The 19,025-nt window shown below is 52.9% G+C and overlaps 1 protein-coding gene across 4 annotated transcripts in view; it reads left to right on the forward strand.

Annotated features, from left to right (window-relative positions):
- Positions 1-663: 663 nt before the first annotated feature.
- Positions 664-19,025, forward strand: part of ELMO2 (engulfment and cell motility 2) — a 39,251-nt gene continuing 20,889 nt past the window's right edge. For 2 of the 4 annotated variants that reach the window (XM_043553801.1, XM_043553803.1), the window contains exons 1-7: positions 665-789; positions 12,272-12,399; positions 12,693-12,733; positions 13,131-13,203; positions 13,542-13,592; positions 17,071-17,252; positions 18,731-18,830. In XM_043553801.1, coding sequence (XP_043409736.1) covers positions 12,322-12,399; positions 12,693-12,733; positions 13,131-13,203; positions 13,542-13,592; positions 17,071-17,252; positions 18,731-18,830 — 525 coding nt within the window. In that variant the 5' untranslated portion in view covers positions 665-789; positions 12,272-12,321. Of the gene's footprint in view, positions 790-7,991; positions 8,100-12,271; positions 12,400-12,692; positions 12,734-13,130; positions 13,204-13,541; positions 13,593-17,070; positions 17,253-18,730; positions 18,831-19,025 lie in introns of those variants that run through there. The other 2 variants (XM_043553804.1, XM_043553802.1) reach the window with 2 other exon arrangements.

Here is a 19,025-nt window from a genome sequence, read left to right on the forward strand (position 1 = left end):
AACCTCAATTTTCTCATCTGAAAGGAAGGGAGCGGCATAATACCTTACATCAGGGTTGTATAAAGGGAGATAGCCCAGCGAGGTCTTGGCTGGGTGCCCGGCCTTGCTCTGATCCGCAGGTACGGTGACAAATGCCACCTCCCACGGGTCCCCACTGATCCTACAGCAGAGCTGTACCCCTCTGCCTCTGCTCAGCGCCCACGGTCAGCCCCGGGTACCGGTATAATTAGCTCCATCTCGGTGGTGAGCAGCCACGGCTTCTCACAGCCTCTGACACGACTGTCACCTCCCACTCAGTTATCTCCACCGTTGAGTGTGCATTACATGCCCGCTGGGCATGGGGCTGAGTGCCACCAGAGGACAGCTCAGCCCTCACAATCTCCGAGTTGTCACAAGGAACCAAAACCTTTTCCTTCGCTCTCAGGCTGTGCCAAAAGAAAAGTTTGGGGGAGAAAATGCCACCTCTTGGATCTGCTGAGGAATCGCGTTCCTCCTGACCCCACAGCCAGCGGGGTGGGCGATGAGGGTGGGGAGAAAGGAAGCCTGTTTCTTTAAGGGGCCTCTGCTAGTGGGGCGGGGACTTCCCCCGGCAGCTGGGCCCGCCCCCTCTTGAGTGACAGGCAAACAACCCAATTACAGAAAGAGACTTCAGCGTGACGGCGGAGCGGAGCAATAGGAGCCCGGGCTGGCTCTCGGGGGCGGGATCCCGGGAAGGCCGAGCGGGCGGAGGCTGGTGGAGCGGCGGAGGCGAGACCCCGGCGCGGGAGCTGGGCCTAGGTCGGCGCCCTGGTGAGTGCGGGGCGCGCCGGGCGCCGGGGCGCGGCGGGCCGCGGAGACGGGCCTGGCCCGAGGGACGCGGGGCGGAGAGGCTGGGCCGGGAAGGGGGCCGGAGGCTGCGGCCTGCATCTGCCTCGGGGACCGAGGGGCAGAGGGGCTGGAGGGCGGGCCCGGGCTGCAGCGCGCAGGTTCCGCAGGGGGTCGCGGCCCTGCGGGGGCCGCCGGGCCGCAGATTTGCGACCGACAGGGGCGTCGGGTGGGGAAGAAGGAGGGCCGGGCCTTGAGGAGCGTGGGGAGGAGGAGGGTGGGAGGATGGAGCCTGCGGGCGCGGCGAGCAGATGGGGGAGGGACGGGATGGGAGAACGCTCGCTGGGAGCCCGGGGAGTGTGTGGGGCTGGGTGGCCCTCGTCTGCAGTCCTGGAGTCTCTCTTGACATCGCCGCCTCCGAAGCACACGCTGTTCGTCCCCCCCCCCCCCCCCCCCGCCCCGTCGAGCCGGCCGGCTCTGCAGCCACCAGTCCACCTACTTCTCTCCGCCGCTCCCCCTCTGTTCAGGCGTCTGTCGCCTCCTACCTGAACTGTGGCATTGTCCTACCTGAGGTGCCCCCACGCGCTCTGGCTGCTCTGCTGTGGGCCTTGCACCGTGGCCAGTGGGATGTTTGAAGGTGCACATCAGATCAGGACACTGCTGCGGAAAACTGGCCAGTTGCCCACCTCCTGCAGGATCGGCCCCAGATCCTCGTCCAAGCCCCAGAGATCTGGCCCTTCCGACCTCTCCCTCCCGTTCAGTACTCTTCACACGGCCCTTTTCCTATTCCTTCTACATACCAGGCCCTGGAGGGGCGGGGTGGGGGGGGGTGGTCCTTGTCCTTAGTCTTTTTTCTGCCTGGGCTTCTCTTCTCGGCCTGGCTTAGTCCAGTAAACTCTCCTCCGTCCTCTAAACCTGGACTCAAGTATCACTTCCTCGGGTCGCATCCCTGGGCTCTGACTCCTCCTCCAGGCAAATTCCCCACTTTTGTCACCCTGTGCACTTCTTCATGACACTCGAACAGTTGAAGTTTTCCTTTTATTTGTGAAAGTATTAATGTCTGTCCCTCCCATCCAGATAGTAAGGTCCAGAAGGCTGTGTCTGGTTTTGCTCCTTGTGTCTCCCGCATCTTGCACAAGGACCAGGCACCGTAAATATTTATTAAATCAGGGAGTGGAGGACTTGGCTTTGACAGGAGGGAGGGGGCGTGAATCACGGTACCTGCCGGCCTGTCAGGGGGAGAAAGAAGCCAACGTTGGCATACTTCCTGTGTGGCGAGCTCTGTGCTAGAGTCATGTTCGACGTCCAACAGAAATATAAAGCCACCGAGTGGCTCAGTCGGTTAAGCTTCCGACTTCACCTCCGCTCATGATCTCGCGGTTCGTGAGTTTTTGTGAGTTCGAGCCCCGCGTCGGGCTTTGTGCTGACAGCTCAGAGCCTGGAGCCTGCTTCAGATTCTGGGTCTCCCTCTCTCTCTCTCTGCCCCTCCCCCGCTGGCATTCCGTCTCTCTCTCCCTCTCAGAAAGAAAGAAACATTAAGAAAAGAAGAAAAAAATACGATGTAGTGCATGTAATTTAATTTTTTTAGTAGCCACATTAAAAATGAGTAAAAAGAAACAGGCGAAATTAATTTTTAGAACACATTTTACTTAACATATTCCAAAATAATACTATTTTGACACATAACCAATATAAAAACACTATTAATGAAATAGTTCACATTTTTGCGGGTGTGCTAAGTCTTTGAAACCTGGTGTGTGTTTTCTGCCTGTGGCCAGTCCATTTCAGTTTGTGGAAACCACGTTTCCAGGGCTCAGGGTACACAGTACCTGAGCAGTACTGTGGTAGGAACTGCCATATTGGGCTGTGCAGTTCTAGAAGCTTCGCCTACCTGTGGCATTTAATCCCGTTTACTTTCTTCTAAGGTAATTCTTGTCTGCATTTTACTAATAAAAATCGTGCGGCTCCTAAAAGTTACGTTGCCTACTGGTGATCATGCTAGAGTTTGTGAGCGGAGGAGGAAAGATAAGGACCAGTACCCCGTCTGGAGTCTGGAGTCTGGTCTTTCTATACCCTGTGCTGCCTGTAGGAGGTGCCATGCAAATTTGGGGGTGCAGGGAGTGGGGACGAAACTTGAGAACAGTGGCACCTGTGGGTAGATTGCCTATTCTGTCTGGTTTCATGCACAGTAGTGTGCCGGCATGCATCGGTGCCCCCTGTCTGGGTGGCTCAGGGACAAGCATCTTTGATGCAGTTGGAGGAAAAGCGTGCAAGACAAGTCCTTCTTGGACCTAGTCACTGTACCTCAGCACAGTGGACACCAACTCGGCCCGGTCCCCGGAGCTGGGTAGAAAATGTTTGCACCCTGCAGCATTTCAGAGGTGCTGGGAGCACCACGCTCGGGTTAACAGCGTGGCTGTTCCGGTCCACAGTTGCTCACTGAGTGAGGTTTCCCTTCTTGTGAGGCCAGCGCTGTCCTAGGGCAGCAGAAGTCACCGCCTTCGTCTTCAGGATGCTTACTGTGGAAAGACGAGGCCAGATCACAGGGTGATTGATTAGATGATATGCACGACATATCATGATTGCACGATGATAGGCAGTGAAGAGCGAGGGAGAATCAGTGGTTGTGCAGGGCCCGAAAAGTTGCCGCCGAGGCCAAGCTGCGTCACGTGCTTAAAAGTGTTGAATTTGAGTTCCTTTAGGTGGGTGGGTGCTTTGCAGTCTGCCACAGTGCCTGCGTAGACGCTGCGTGGCTTATTTCCTCATCTGCCCGGCTGGTCAAGGCGTTTGAACCTGTCACCCCACTGGGCATCCTGGTTTAACGTGAGTCACCAGGAAAGGTTCGTTGAGCACCTGTTATGTGCCAGGCCTTGCACTGGCCCCTGCTTTGGAAGCGACTAAAAAACTCTCCAAGGTGCTTCTTCTAGAAGAAAGGAGTATGGAACACCTGCAGCAGTGGTGCTTTGCCTTTTGTATTGATTCTCCTCCCCGATTTGCCTTCACCTGTGTTGTCATTTTGTCATCAATGTCCTGCAGCCTGGCAGGTCGGGCTGCTTCGTGCTGGGGAACGCGGTTAACGCATTTTTGTAACTTCTTCAAGTTCACACAGTTGGGATTCTGCTTACTCCTATCGGGTATTATGCTCAAAATGATTCACGTAGATCATCCCACTTAATATTCACACCCACTTTGTAGAGTAGGGTTGATTTTAACCCCCATTTTACAGATACAGAAACTGTTGGAGGGGGATCCAAACCCAAGTCTGTCCCACTCCAGAACATAAGCTCCTAAGCACTACGTGACACCGCGTCACTAGCAGGTCACGGTGGAAAGAGGCCTCAAAAACATCTAGTCTGACCCCCTCACGTAGATCAGGACAAGAGGCCTAGAGAGGCCCGTGCTCGTCGCCAATCTGGGCAGTCAGGTCTCCTGCCCTGCAGGGGGTGGAACCTAACCCAGACATGGGGGGGCCAAGACCTTCTTTTGTCCCCAACTGGTGGTGCGGCCTTGCCAGCTTCTCCGGACCTCAGTTCTCCTATTTATAAAATGAGAGGGCTTGGCCTGATTTTACAAGACGAACAATGCTGTGTTGTTATGGTGGGTATTGAAGGAGTCGGGCCCATAGCCCGGGATTTCAGCCATAACCCAGGACTCTTCACAGCTCACCACACCCCCTCCCTGCACAAGCTCTGCCGCCCTGTTGCAACCACAGTGGTCTGTTGAGGGGAAACAGTTTCTTGAAGTTCGTCCATATTTTCCATCTCAGTGTCTTGTTTCCAAAAACCAAGGTAAGTGGTCTGCAAACGCTGACCCCCTTCTAAATCCGTCGACGATTATAGTTAGGGATTTATAAAGTTCTAGGCAATGAATAGTCCTCTGTCATTAGTGTTTTTATTCTCTTTTTAAAGGCAGTTAGGTGTCGGGGCATCCCGGAGGGTATTTTTAGTGTGGAATTCTGCAGGCCCAGCCGTGTGCTGGGCATTGTGCTGAAAACTTTGGGGAAGAGAAGGCGGGGGAGGGGGGGGTGGTGGACGCGGGCCGGATGAGTCCTGCTCTCGGGTGGCTAACGGTCTAGTTGGCCGTGGCTCCTGACCCTGACCGCCCTTGGGAACACTTGGGTGGGGAGGGGGAGTCGGTGGCGTGGGCTGGGCATTGATGGTGCACAGCCGGGGTTGAGAACCACTGGCCTGGAGTCTGCTTCTCAGACTTGAACGTGCATGCGAACCACCTGGGGGTCTTCTTGTTAGAAGGCAGATTCCGACCGAGTGGGTGACTGTCCGTTACCGCAGGCTCCCAGACGACTGTGCTGCTGCTGCTGGAGTGCAGCTCACACTTGAGTAGCAAGAGAAGAGGCTGCACATAGAGAATTGCAAGTCACTGGGATTGCGGAGGGTTGTGTAAGAGACTGGGAGCGCCGGTGAGGATGCGGTGAATTCTGCCTGAGGTGAGAAGACTAGGAAAGCCACGCAGAGGAGTCGTTGTGTGAGGCGGGCCTTGAAGGGTGAACGGAAGTTTGCCACTTGGACGAGGTGGAGGGAATATTAGCTCGAGTGAGAGCACAGGTTCAGGAGAACATGATGTTTGAGGGAGCAGGATGGTCTGGTGTGATATACTAGCATGGTGACAGGGCGATGACAGTTCTGGCCTGAAGAGCCACGTGGACCCAGAGTGAGCCAAGTGCTCTGCTAAGGAGTTTAAACTCCGCTCTGTAAGCATAGGAACGCTGCACAGTGATTCTCCGCGGGGTTAGAGGAGACCCAGGTGATTCTTAGGGGAGGTGTTAGGAAGAAGAAGCCCAGACAGGTACCCAGTTCCCATACCCTTACTCACTGCACTTTGGCTGCAGGTTAGTGGCTTTTGGGTGAGTCTGGTGTCCCGCAAATTTCTACAAAAAGAAAGGCCAGGGGTGCCTGGGTGGCCCAGTCGGTTTAGCATCCGGCCAGCTCTTGATTTCGGCTCAGGTCGTGATCTCAGGTTCGTGAGATCGAAGCCCCGCATCGGGCTCTGTGCTGACAGCGCTGAGCCTGCTTGGGCTTCTCTCTCTCTCCTTCTCTCTCTGCCCCTCCCCTGCCTGCCCTTCCCCACTTCGAATAAATAAACTTAAAAAAAAAAAAAACACAAAAAGTCAGCTGCTGTCGGCATGACGGTCCTTCTCAGTGTTTCTAGCAGTGAGCAGTGCATGGCAGAACTTGAATCTCTGCCAACCCAATTCCCCCTTCTGCACCTCAGAGCTCATCCTCATTCAGTGGCCCAAACTAAGGGAAGTTGAGTCACTTCTCAGATGAGAAGATTTCAGAAGGAGAAGCCTCTAGTGAGATTGTGGTTTTGATTAGAAAGAGGGTGTGACCTCCCGTTCCCTTCCTGGTGTGGCCGACTCTGTTGCAGGAAACGTAAACCAGACTCACCCATGTCGCCCCCACTGAATCAAAAGCAAAAGAAGAGAACAAAAAAGCACATGTCAGTCCTTATCCTTAAAAGAACTGGGGGCAGCAGGGGGCGGGGGGGGGGGCGTCACTGCCTGGGCCATCATTGACAACGCTCCACGGGGGCCCTTGGTAACAATGTTGATTTTGTAAACACACCTTCCAGAAGCCGCTTAGGGAATGCTCCATTGGAGACACCGAAGCTACGATTTTTCTCCTTTCCCCAGCTTTGCCTTTGAAACCCGGTGCTTTCATTCTCCTGTGTTAAACAGATTTCTCTTCCTCCGATCAGTGTGTGCGTCTCTCATCTCTCCCGTTCTGTGGCATTTTGAGTTTTTCCAAGCCGGCTTTACATCTGTAACACTTCAAAGGGGATGGGAGGTGAGGGCTGGCAGGGTTGTTTCATCCGGAAGAGGTGTTATCACTCCTTTGCCCCCCCCCCGGGCCTGGATGTGAACTGCAGCTCCCTTATCCTGGCTGTTTGGTGTTGAGCTCTGGAGCACTGCTGAGCGGCCGAGCAAGAGGCTATTTATAACCCCGAGAGTTTTGCAATGTTACTGAATCGCTTCGACCTAATTTCCACTTCCTTTCTAAAATGAAAATGAGAAGAGTAGGCAAGCCAGCACTGAGAGAGTTCCCCACAAGGAGACCCTTCGTCCGGGAATGTGCTCCGGACCATTTACTGCCCCTACTCTCCTGTCTCCTGGTGCCTCCAACAGAGAGGGAAGCCAGGGGGGTCATTCGCCCCTGTCTTGTCGGTAGCGTCAGGGGCGCCAAATCTGGTTTTCCGGTGAGACACGTTCTCACGTTAGAGGTGACGGCAAAACTCTCAACACTGAACTACTGTGCAGTTGGAAGGTGGTAGGATGCGGAGGGAATGCCAGACAAGCAGCACAGTTCTGGCCAGTCCCTCTCCGTTCAGAGGCAGGCCTGGTTCGTAGGAGCTGAGGAGGTCAGAGCCGACGGATCTGTGCAGACACTGGTCCTTTCTGAACCGTATCGGTATGCCGGGTGCCGTGCCAGCTTGAAGAGCTACAGGGTGTACCTGCCCTGGGGGAGGAGCTAGTGAGGAAGAGAGACACGTAAATACACAACTGTTGTAATAGTATGAACAAGAACCACAATAAGAATACCTGTAACGGAGCAGGACGAGAGCCTTCGTTGAGGTCTGGAGAGAATGCCGTGAGAACAGAGTGGCCCCCTCCAATCTCATTTTGCTAGGGAAAAGTGGGGAAATGGTAGAGAGGAAGTGACATGTGAGCTGGGCTTTGATGTTCGGATAGGAACTCTTTTGACCGTCCATGGAAGGGGGAGGACATGCAAGGGTACAGAAGAAACGAGGGGCACCTGGGCGGCTCAGTCGGTGGAGCGTCCGACTTCGGCTCGGGTCACGATCTCGCGGTTCGTGAGTTTGAGCCCCGGGTCAGGCTCTGGGCTGACGACTCAGAGCCCGGAGCCTGCTTCGGATTCTGTGTCTCCCTCTCTCTCTGCCCCTCCCCCGTTCATGCTCTGTCTCTCTCTGTCTCAAAAATAAATAAAACATTAAAAAAAAATTTTTTTTTAAAAGAAAACAAATGAAAGAACGTGGCCTGCCTCACAGAAATACCAAGTATGCTGGGAAGATCTGGCTAGATTATGAAGAACCGAATGCCACACGAGGAGGTGTCGATCTCCTTCTCCAGACAGTGGAGAACCGTTACCTGTTGGAATAGTGAGCTCTTGCTATACAAGTCTCTCAGCCTCGGTGTGCTTAGGCTACAGGTACAGCAAAACCAGAATTCTCCAGACACCTGCTGTGGGCCACGTACAACACTGCCTGCTTTTCACATGGCCTTCAAACAGCACCAGACTACCTGGGATCTAATTATTAAGGTTAGCTGTGTCACATTGAGCATGGTGCTTAATTTCACGGTGCCTCTATTGTCTCTTAAATGGGGATAATAATACGCCACACAGGGTGGCTTTGTGGATTAAATGAATTAATACAGGGAAAGCCCTCAGAATACTACCTTTGCACGTGCAGTTGTTAGCTAACGTCATCAGCATCAAAGAAGTACGATGTAGAGGGAAAAGAACTAACTTTGAAGTCCTAAGACTCAGCCGTGAGATCCAATTCTAATACGATTTCTCTCTTTTTGGGGAGGGCAGGGAGGCGTGGGAAGGAGCTGTGTGGAAGACAAGCTTCTCAACCGGTCGGAACTCCACTTGCCTCATCTGGGTAAAGTAGGGATGATTTACAGGGTTCTTTGAGCATCAGCTGTAGAAATGCCATAGGACTGAGTGATCGGCTATAAAGAGGCTGTCTACCTATTAACTGTTACATACAACTGTCACATACATGTCACCGTATCACTGGTCTTTTTTAAACACGCCAGACTTACCTAAGTGGGTTTCACTCTTCATTAATTCAGCCAGTGTTAATTGAGGGCCTGCTCAGTGCCATTATCTGTTTTTGGTTTTGTTTTTTTAAGTTTCTTGACTTATTTTGAGAGAGACAGAGAGTGAGTGGGGGAGGGCCGACAGAGATGGGGAGAAGGAGAACCCCAAGCAGGCTCTGGGCTGTCGGCATAGAGCCCAACGTAGGGCACAAAGTCAGGAACCGTGAGATCACGACCTGAGCCAAAGTCAGATGCTTAACCGACTGAGCCACCCAGGTGCCCCTCAGTGCCGTTATCTTAAGCCTGTCATGCTGCTGTCTGTTTGGGCCTCCATTTAGAGTTCCTTCCAAGCTTGGGGTCTGACTTAGCCTTAGGCTTTTTCATTGCAATGAACAGAAAAGCAGTCCAGTGCCATTGAAAGGAGTTTGTTTGGCAGGATCCAGGGGAATTTCAGGCACCCCGGGTGTAGGAGTTGGAGCCGTGGAATCTGGGAAATCCTCAGGCTTTTTTCATCTCTTTTTGGGACTTTGTGGTTTCTAGTTTGTGGCCTCTGCTTAGCTACTGCACATTTCCGGATTCTTCCTGCAGAACAGCTTCCTCTGAAAGCTCTTGGTTTTTGCTTCGTGGTATCTTTGACTTGCTGGTGGCTTTGGCTTGGCAGGGTACCTGCTGTGAGGCTGACTGCAACATTTCTGATCCAGGGCCCGTTGTGATCCAACTTCCTTAACCCGTGTCTTTAAATTTAAGAGAAAGAACTGGATTGGTGCAGCTGAGGCTGAGTGTTCCCCTCGGTCCCATTAGCTGGGGCACCGGTGGGGAGGGTGTCATTCAATATGAACGGACCGCCTGCACTTGGTGAGAAAGGGCAGGGTTGCTGAGAACTATCTCCAAAGACAGTATCCAGAAAAGAGTTCTAACAGATACTGGTTGTTTCTTAGCAACACATTGAACTAAGGGCGTAGTTTCTTTGGGTGAGGACTTTGAAGTGGGCAGTCTTCATTTGGGTTTGTAAGTTCTACTTTAGAATCATGGAGTTTTACACTCAGGAGGCACTTTACACGTGGTTTGGTTCAACACTCACATCTCACAGTAGAGACTTGGGTGAAAGGGACGCCTACACATCCCCTCCCCCCACAGCACTTAGGGACAGGACTGTGACTAGGTCCTGAGTCCGTTGGATCCAAATCTAGTTCCTTCTTCTGCAGCAAAATCATCCCAGCCCAATGATCTTGCTGCATCTGCACTGCCTCCTTATTTTAAAGAGAAGAACTGAACTAAGTAATAAATGGTCTAAGAAAGCCATACTGTTCAGTTCCATGTATTTACAGTACAAAAACAGGCAGCACTCATGTATGGCAAGAGAAGCCAGAAAGGAGTTGCCTCCTGGAGGGCTGGAAGGTGGGGGATTGATTAGGAGGAGGTAGGAGGGAATTTTCTAGGGTGATGAAAATGTTTCAAGTCTTGTTTTGGGCAGTGGTTATAGAGAGATGTGTGTATTTTTTTTTAACTTTTTAAAACGTTTATTTATTTTTGAGAGAGAGAGACAGAGTGCAAGCAGGGGAGGGGCAGACACACACACACACACACACACACACACACGCAGACTCTGAAGCAGTCTCCAGGTTCTGAGCTGTCCGCACAGAGCCCGACGCGGGGCTCGAACTCACAGACTGCGAGATCATGACTGAGCCAAAGTCATATGCTTAACCGACTGAGCCACCCAGGCGCCCCGAGATGCGTGTGTTTCTATTATATATACTTATATATATATATACATGCATATACATGAGCTCTGCCTTTCACGTATATAAATATACATGATATATAAATTATATTTCAGTTTTAAAAAATGATCTCACAACTGTATAGTCATACCTCCTAATTCTGGCACATTTACCACTAAGGATGGGGATACCTGCCCCAGGCACCCCGAGATTCATGGTACCGCCCCTGCTGTGCTGTGTCACTGGAGCAGAGCTTCTCAGCCAGGAGCTATTCTAATGGGAACAGTTGCCAGAGGCTCATTGTGTATCTAGGCCCATAAACATTGCATGTGGAAAGTTCTGCTTAGAGCTGAGAAGCTTTAGGGGCCATCAGGCCGGCCCCCTGCAACCCCTTTGGGCTTGATTTCGTTCCAGCGAACCGAAATTCGGGCTCGCTTAGCGGGGAGGGGAAGAGCACTGGCCAAAGCCAGCCCCAGGTTCTGTCTCCTTTACTACTTACGGGCTGGTGGAACTGAGGCAGTTTCACCAGCCTCTGAGCGCCAGTTGCGTCCTCTTCAGACAGGAGTAGTGATCTGATTCCGCCTACTTCCCGAGGCTGCTGGGAGGGCTCAGCAAAACCGGTGGAAGCGCTTTGAAAACCATCTCTCTGTTGCCATGTCCTGAAAATGCTGGCATTTTCGACAGTTGACTTCTGGAGCAGCCCGCCCCGATCAGGACATTGGTCGTGGAAGCTTCCCTCTTTCTGAGACTCGTGGCTGTGTAGGGGAAGGAACTGTGACCCCTTTCACCAAAGGAGTGTGTGCTTCCCAGGCTGAGAGAACTGACATCTGTGCCGGGGCCTAGCAGTTGACAGCATAAGTGAATAACAGCTTAGCAGCAGCTAGCATGTTCCGGGAGGGCCGGGCGGTCTTCGTTAGCGAAGCATGAATTGTGGAGAGAGGCTGAGCCCGGTGGATGCAGGAGGAAGGTTTTTTTTCGTTAAGCGAGAGAGAGGCCCGTCCTGAACCTGTAGGTGAGGAATGTAAATATACGTGGAAATAACCCATCAGTCGAGTGACTTCCCTTCATCAGACCTTGGAGAGAAAATGCTTTAACTACTGCTTGGAGCACCACTAAGCTGGCAGTTGCCTAGGATACCGGTCACATGGGCCCATCTTCCAGACCTGTTCAGAATGATTCGTTTTCCTTCATTTTGGAGGCACATGGGGGGGGGGGGGGGGCGGGGGTCAGAGGTACTTCCGGAGCCTCGTCCTCCTAGAGACGGGCCCTTGTGTGAGGCTGTCCTCACCGCCCCACACTTGGGCTCTCAGCAGCCCTTGCCCTTGGCAGTAGGGACTAAAATAGCATTTCCTGTCCCAGTTCTCTTCCCCGTTTTCTGAACTCTGCGTCATCCCACACAGAGGAGGCTCCACACTGTGTCCTTTGAGCAGGGAGGAGTGGCAGCAGAAACTAGAGACGAGGCGAGGGAGTGTGTGGCCGGGCCGTGCCGACACCGGGGGTCTTCCTAGGACGGCTGCAGACAGAAGGGCTGGCTCCGCTCAGCTAACCACTCGACCGAGAACAGGCTCCGTCTATTCTTATCTGTCTCAGAGCCTCAGAGCCTCTCCCTCTCGAGGTCCCAAGGCCGGCATTTTGCAGTAAATTCATCCTCCTACCACACAGTCCTCCTGACCCTTAGACCAAAGTGTCACACCGGCAGATCTTGCTACCGGCTGATCTGCAGTTGACGGATAGGCTTTGTCCCGTTTCTACTTGCTGACTTAATCTAAAGAGACAGAAAGCCCAAGGAGAGGTTACGGTGTGATATAGAAAAATTCCAGCCAAGTAGTTCGGTGTGTCACTTTGGACGCTGTCTGTCTTCTGATTCTCCCGAATATCTAAGGAGTGGAAAACGAAGGCAAGCTCTCTGACTCTTTCCTTCTTTCTGATTCTTTGTCTCCAGGCGGCTGTGTTTGTGTGTGTTTCTTGGAGAAACAGGGCCCATTGGGAACAATGCCACCACCATCAGACATTGTCAAAGTAGCCATTGAGTGGCCAGGTGCTAATGCTCAGCTCCTTGAAATCGACCAGGTAAGCTCCTGAAATGAGAAGCAGAGATGCGGGCAGCAGGATCTGGGAAGTGCATGGCAGAGGGTGTCTTCGGGGGTGGGGGCCGTTGGCATCAGGAGTAAGAACCAGCAACACGAACGTCAAGGCCTGTCCCGCCCTGCCCTGTGGAAGGTTGGTCCCGGCTTGGGAGAGGCTTCCTCTCCGGGAGGCAGTCCACACGAAGGCCCAGGGTGATCCTTCTTAGCAGCCCCTCATCAGAACCTTGGCGTGAATAGCATGTGGTTGCTGGTGAAAGATCTCTCTCTCTCTTTCAGAAACGGCCTCTGGCATCCATCATCAAGGAAGTTTGTGACGGGTGAGTAGGAACACTGCCAGACCTTGAGAGGAGTCTCCAGTTAGCTGCGTCCCCGGATTGGGGCTTTTGTGGATCATTGTGTTACAAAGGAAGTAGCTGAGGAGGATGTCCCTAAGAGCTCCCCTAAATCTTTTTCCCTCCTTTAAGCCCAAGAATGTCCTGCCCGAGGTCCTGGCGGGGTGCGAGGCCCGCCCCGAATTGCGCACACCACCTTTGCGCGGTGCCCATCTTTATGCAAGTTGCTTTTTCAGCATCTCCGCCTGAACCCGTGGGATCCCCCCATCCTCCAAACAGGCCGCCCAAGCCCTTGAGCGGCTGGGCTGGAAATGAACACGTGCAGCCTCTAGCCAGGCCTGGAGGGAGGGCCCAGTGTCTGTACTGTGTGTTTCTTACACAGGTGGTCCTTGCCAAACCCGGAGTATTACACCCTCCGTTATGCAGACGGCCCCCAGCTCTACATCACGGAGCAGGTCAGTGCCGAAGCAGCAAGTCAGGCCTCACTCGGAAGCGAGCCACCCAGGGAGGTGGCACCGTCGGCCTGGCCGACCTGCAGGCAGCTTCTGTTTATTGGGGACGCACCAGCCCTTGCTTCCTCTAGTGGCTGGAAAACCATGGCTTCTACATCCTGAGGGCTCGGGGCACACGGAGGGGGTGTGGGTTCTCGGGCAAGAAGCACGCGGAAGGAGGCCTGACCAAAGAGGCTCAGTTACGACTACTTTAAAATGACAGCAAGTTCTCGTTGATTCAGCTGGCTTGCACAATTTTAATATTTTATCTCAGCTACTCTTTTTTCCTCTTTGCTACCCAGACGCGCAGTGATATTAAGAATGGGACCATCTTACAGCTGGCTATCTCCCCGGTAGGTATTCGGCTCTCCTCGGGGACGTTTATTTAACACGTTAGATGATCACCCACCTTAGGCCAGACTCTTTTCCAGCAACCAAGACTACAGAGCTTAAAAAGTCAACCTTTGAGGGGCGCTTGGCTGGCTCAGTCAGTGGAACAGCCGACTCTTAATCTCAGGGTTGTGAGTTCAAGCCCACTATTGGGTGGATATTACTTTAAAAAAAAAAAAAGTCCATCTTTGCTTTCACAGCCTTGTTGGGAGTAAACAACCAAAGGCCTCTCTTAAACATCTTGACAGAAAGTTGCTTAGGGAGCTGTGGGGGACTCAGAAAGGGACCGCCTGGCTCAGCATAAGGATTCCCAGAAAACCTTCCCAGAGAAGGGGGAGGCTTAGCGCAGATGTTGAAGGATAAGCAAGAATCAGCTGAAGAAAGAAGAAAATGAAAAGTATCCCGAGCAGAGAGATGTGCTTTGGGGAAGGCGGGGCTGCTGGGTGGCAGAGGGCCCGCAGCAGCCAGGGGAGAGCCAGACCTGGAAGGGTCCCGGATGGCAGGGGTCTCAGATGGCCTACTCATGGGTTTGGACTTTATGCAGAAAGGGAACGTGGGGACATTGAAAGACTTTCAGCAGGAAGGTACATTGTGTTTAGATTTATATTTTAGGAAGATCACTTTAGTGACAGTGTGAAAGATGGGCTAAAAAAGGAAGGTTGGTGGTAGGAGGAATCTTTAAGAAGCTAATGAGCCCGTGAAGGCAAGTGACAGTGGAGACGGAAGGACAGGCATGAGAAATATTTAGAGGTGAACCAGGGGCTGTGGTGACATCCCGGATATGGAAGGAAAAGGGAGAATTTGAGGTGACTCCCCGATTCCTGCCAGAGTGGCCCTTAAAGGCAACCAAGGGAGCAACCAGAAGGGCAGAGAGAAAACCAGGAGCAGGAAGTGGCTTAGGAGCTGAGGGCAGGGAGTGTCGGGACAGAGGAAGGTATGGTCTGCAGTGAGCAGAGAGCAAGAAAACCGGGAACAGAAAAGCCGTTTGTTGATCTGGGAAGCCCATTGGTCCCTGGTGGCCTCTGCGAAGACAGTTTTGGTGGGGTGATGGGTGACAGACAGACTGCAGTGGCAGCAGAGTGAGGTCCATGACTTTACCGCGCTGTCAGGAAGCTCGGTCATAAGAGGAAGTAGACACAGAGGGCAAGAACTCGGGGATGTGGAGCCCAAAAGAGAATGCTGTTGAAAAGGGAGTAAGACAGGGGCGCTGGGTGGCTCAGTCGGTTAAGCGTCCGACCTCAGCTCAGGTCATGATCTCACGGTTTGTGGCTTTGAGCCCCGCATCGGGCTCTGTGCTGACAGCTCGGAGCCTGGAACCTGCTTCAGATTCTGTGTCTCCCTCCGTCTCTGCCCCTCCCCCACTCGTGCTCTGTCTCTGTCTTAAAAATAAATGAACATTAAAAAAAAACAAAAACTTCTTAAAGGGGTAAAACATTCATGTGTTTCAAAAATCAAAAAGTTTGACAGAGATGCAGTGAAAGGTCTCCCTCCCTGCCCTGTCCCTCATCTGCCTAGTTCCCCGCCTCCTCCACCCTTTACAGTTGCTAACTGCTGGTGCAATTTTTTTTGTGTCTTCGAGAATAAGCTAAGATGGGAGAGGAAGGTCGATGGTGCAAACGGACCGGGACCTTACTGGGTCAGGACAGGAGGAATCCAAAGCCCAGGTGGAGGGATTTTCGACTGCTCAGTCCCCAAGGAGGACAGTCAGGCATGGGGGTCGCTTAGGTGGAGAAGGGCTGCCAGAAAATTAAGGGCACGATGACACGTGTTTTCTTGGTGAGGGACGAGACTGGTCCATCTGCGCGGAAAAGTGATGCGGAGTAGTAACAGCTAACGGTTCCGGAATGCCGGCATTCTGCTGAACGCTTTACATACGTGCTATCATTTAACCTTGACAGACACCCGATGAGATGGGTACTCCTGGCAGCCCCATTTTGCAGATGGGCAAACTGGGGCTTAGGTTAAACGACTTGCCGCTTGTCACACAGATAAAAATGTGGCGGAGATGCCTCTCAAACCCAGGGCTCTCTGACTCCCTGCCAGTATTCTCACCAGCACGTTCTCCTGCTCCCCCGCCCCCCCCTTCCCGAACTCTTCTCATCTTAAGGACTTCATTTCCCCCCTTAGCTCTGCTAGCTTCACGTGACAGCCCGGGAGTTGCTTTCGCAGACGTGCTGAAGCGTTTTACAGACCTCCTGCGCAGACTAGTTGACTTTCTCGGGAGTACATCTCTCTGGAGCAGGAGGCAGCGGCCCAGAAACGCTGTCTCAGGAGGAACGTTAACATTTGGAGTTGGAAGTTTCTAAGTGTGATGCAGACCAGTGTTCTTCAAATTGTTCTATCCTGTGACCTTTTCTCGTGGCGTCCGCCTTCTCCGCTATGGAGAGTGTGGAGGATTTCTGTGTCCTTGAGAGCCGTGTGCTGCTCTAGGGCCGTCTTTGTAAGAATAAAAGAGGAAAGGCAGAGGGGAGAGAGGTGAACCGGCCTGACTCTTTGCCAGCAGCAGGAGCCGGGCTGCGGTCACTTGCTTAGCACTGTAAAGACCCCAAGAGCATTTTGCTCTCCGGGCTCTTCCATTCCAGCTGAGAATACGAATTAGCACACAAAAAATCAAGAATGATGAATCGGTCACTTGCAAGGCACTGACTATAAAGCTAGTAGTTCGGCAAGAGGAAGGACCAGCGAACACTGGGGAAGGGCTTATGGCCGAAGCTTGTAGAAAGGAGGCAAACAACCTGCTGGGAAAAGTTGGTGGGCTAGGAGAAAGCTTAGTCACCAGCCATCACCTTGAAAAAGCTATTTTGAAAGCTTCCAGCTCCTTGATACTCTTAAAGTTTCCCCAGGACTGTCAGTTTTGAAGAACAATGATACGGACTTACAGAGAAGGTTAAAAAAAAAAAAAAAAAATTGTCAGGCTTACCACATTTTCAGATTGAAAGGGACCTTAAAGGGGATCATCAGATTAAATCCTCCATCAATGCAAGAATCCCTTGTGTGGCATCTTGGCCAGCCGGTTGTCCAGATTCTCCTTGATTGCTTTTGGTGACTGAGAGCTCGTTACATCAAGAGACAACGTCGTCTACTGGCTGACGGCTTAAATTAATAGAAAACTTCCCTCTGTTGAGCCAATATCTGTTTCTCTGTCTGCCAGAGGTGGCGACTGTTGTCTCCTCAGTGTCTCTTGTAGTCCTTCAGTGGGAAGTTTTTGTAATCCATAGACCAGAATGCTACAGAAGGGATACCCGTAACTACAGATCGGTCTTGGCATACTGGTAATTTCCTGATTGATCCAATAAGCGTGTAGTAAGCAACTCCTAGACAGTGTCAACAACAGGGTCTGCCTCGGGCTGGATGGCCACAGAAAGGCCTTCATGAGCTACTCACAGAGCGGTAACCTGCCGCGAGGACCAGATGGCACACATCTTGTCTCTGGTCTCGTAGTCCCGGGCTGCACGCCAGCTGATGGAGAGGACCCAGTCGTCCAACATGGAGGCCCGGCTGGATGCCATGAAGGAGCTGGCCAAGCTCTCTGCCGACGTGACCTTCGCCACCGAGTTCATCAACATGGACGGCATCGTGGTGCTGACGCGGCTTGTGGAGAGTGGAACCAAGCTCTTGTCCCAGTGAGTATTACTGGGCTCTTGCTCGGGATTTCAGAGACTCTACGCTCGGCGGGGCATCCTTCCCTCGTCTCCACCGAGCCTCTTGAACTTACTGGGCACCTTGTGTGTGCAGAGCAGCGTGCCAAGCACTAGGGTCTGCGCAGAGGAATGCAGCGTCACGGTCCTCAGTCTCGTAGTCTACCTGGGCTCTCACAGATGCCGTGAAGGAGCGAGAACAGGGGCTTCAGGAGTCAGGAAGAGAGAAGTCGGTTCCCGACAAACCTGTTAATTTATGGAAAATGATTGGCCTGGGGGAGGCTAGTGAGCAGACTGTCCATTATTGACCAGAACGGGGGTCTGTTCGTAATCACCCCCTGCTTCCTCTCTCCCCTTTCCAGTCACCTCCCCACTTACACACACGGGCACACACACAGGCCTTCCTCTGTGTTCGCCATCTCCCTGCTAGGATGGGAGTGGTGGGGAACCGCGCCGTGAGCAGCAGTGAACGAACAGGTGTTTAGTTAGCCGTCTAGGCCTGTGGTGCCTCAGCTGGCAGAGAGGGAGTCAGAAATCTTTCAGCCGATGGATCAGCTATTGAAATTTTCAGCCAAACCAAGCAGCTAATCATGGGTGTTTGTCTTAAGTCTCCGATTTTGCAGCTGCACTGAAATCCTGAAGCCTTCCGCTGCCATCAGCGCTGGCCCAGGACTTCCGCAGCCTGCCGGGAGTACGGCATTTGGCTGGCCTTGGTTTCCTCCTCTTTAAAACGGAGATGCTGCTTCCACTGCCGTCTTGTCACGAGGAATTAATGGGTCCGAACGTGCCTCGCCGTTGGGAGCAGCGTTCGTTAAATCGAGAGCACCGTGCAGATGTACAAAGGGTTGTGTGTAGAAAGAGGAGGGACACAGGAGAGGAGACATTGTAATCCCCGTCCTCCTCCAGCACTGCGGTAAGGGCTTCGCATACCTTGTCAGCTTGCCCTCGCCACAGCCCTGTGATGTTAACGCTGTGAGACCAATGCAGTTTTACAGAGGAGGAATTTCAAGCTTGGAAACGTAAAACGTGCACAGTTAGTAAATAGTTGACCCGGATTGAACCCATGTCTGAAGTTTGTACTCCCTGTCCTGCACTCTGCCCCCCCTTGGCCCTGGACATGGGCTGTGGGCTCCCTTGGGTACCCCCGCCAAGTGTTGGGGTTGACAAAGGTCTGATAGCTTTCTCGGGTTGGGAAGTGGATGAGTGATTGTGTTTCCCTGAGATGAGGCAGTACGGGGAAGGAGAGCCTGACCCGCGGCGGCCCTTCCCAGAGACGGATGGACACCTGGACAGAACCTGCTGCACGCCTGCCGAGGCACGCATGCAGGCACTCGCAGCCACACCACCTGACCCCTGGTGTGGTGCTGACGCCGGGATCCGTCCCCGTTGCGGCTGCCGTCACACCTGTGTTCCCTGGTTCTGAATCTTTGTATTATTTTGTGTGTGTGTTGTTGATGTCTCAGCTACAGTGAGATGCTGGCATTCACCTTGACCGCCTTCTTAGAGCTCATGGACCATGGCATTGTCTCCTGGGACATGGTTTCCATCACCTTCATCAAGCAGGTGAGGCCTCCGGCTTTCCGTCTTCCCCGCCCCCCTCGGTGGCCGCTGGTCCTCTAGGTTCACGGAGAGATGCCGGCGAGATCGCCGTGCTGCTGGCGGTCGGCTCTCTATCCCCGAGGCCCGTTTTTTTTCATCCTCACGCTCGGGCCTTCCTGGGGCTCCTGAGAGAATTCCTTCATTGCCCTCGAAGATGGA

Source organism: Prionailurus bengalensis, chromosome A3, assembly GCF_016509475.1.
Source record: "Prionailurus bengalensis isolate Pbe53 chromosome A3, Fcat_Pben_1.1_paternal_pri, whole genome shotgun sequence".
Classification (NCBI taxonomy): Eukaryota; Metazoa; Chordata; class Mammalia; order Carnivora; family Felidae; genus Prionailurus; species Prionailurus bengalensis.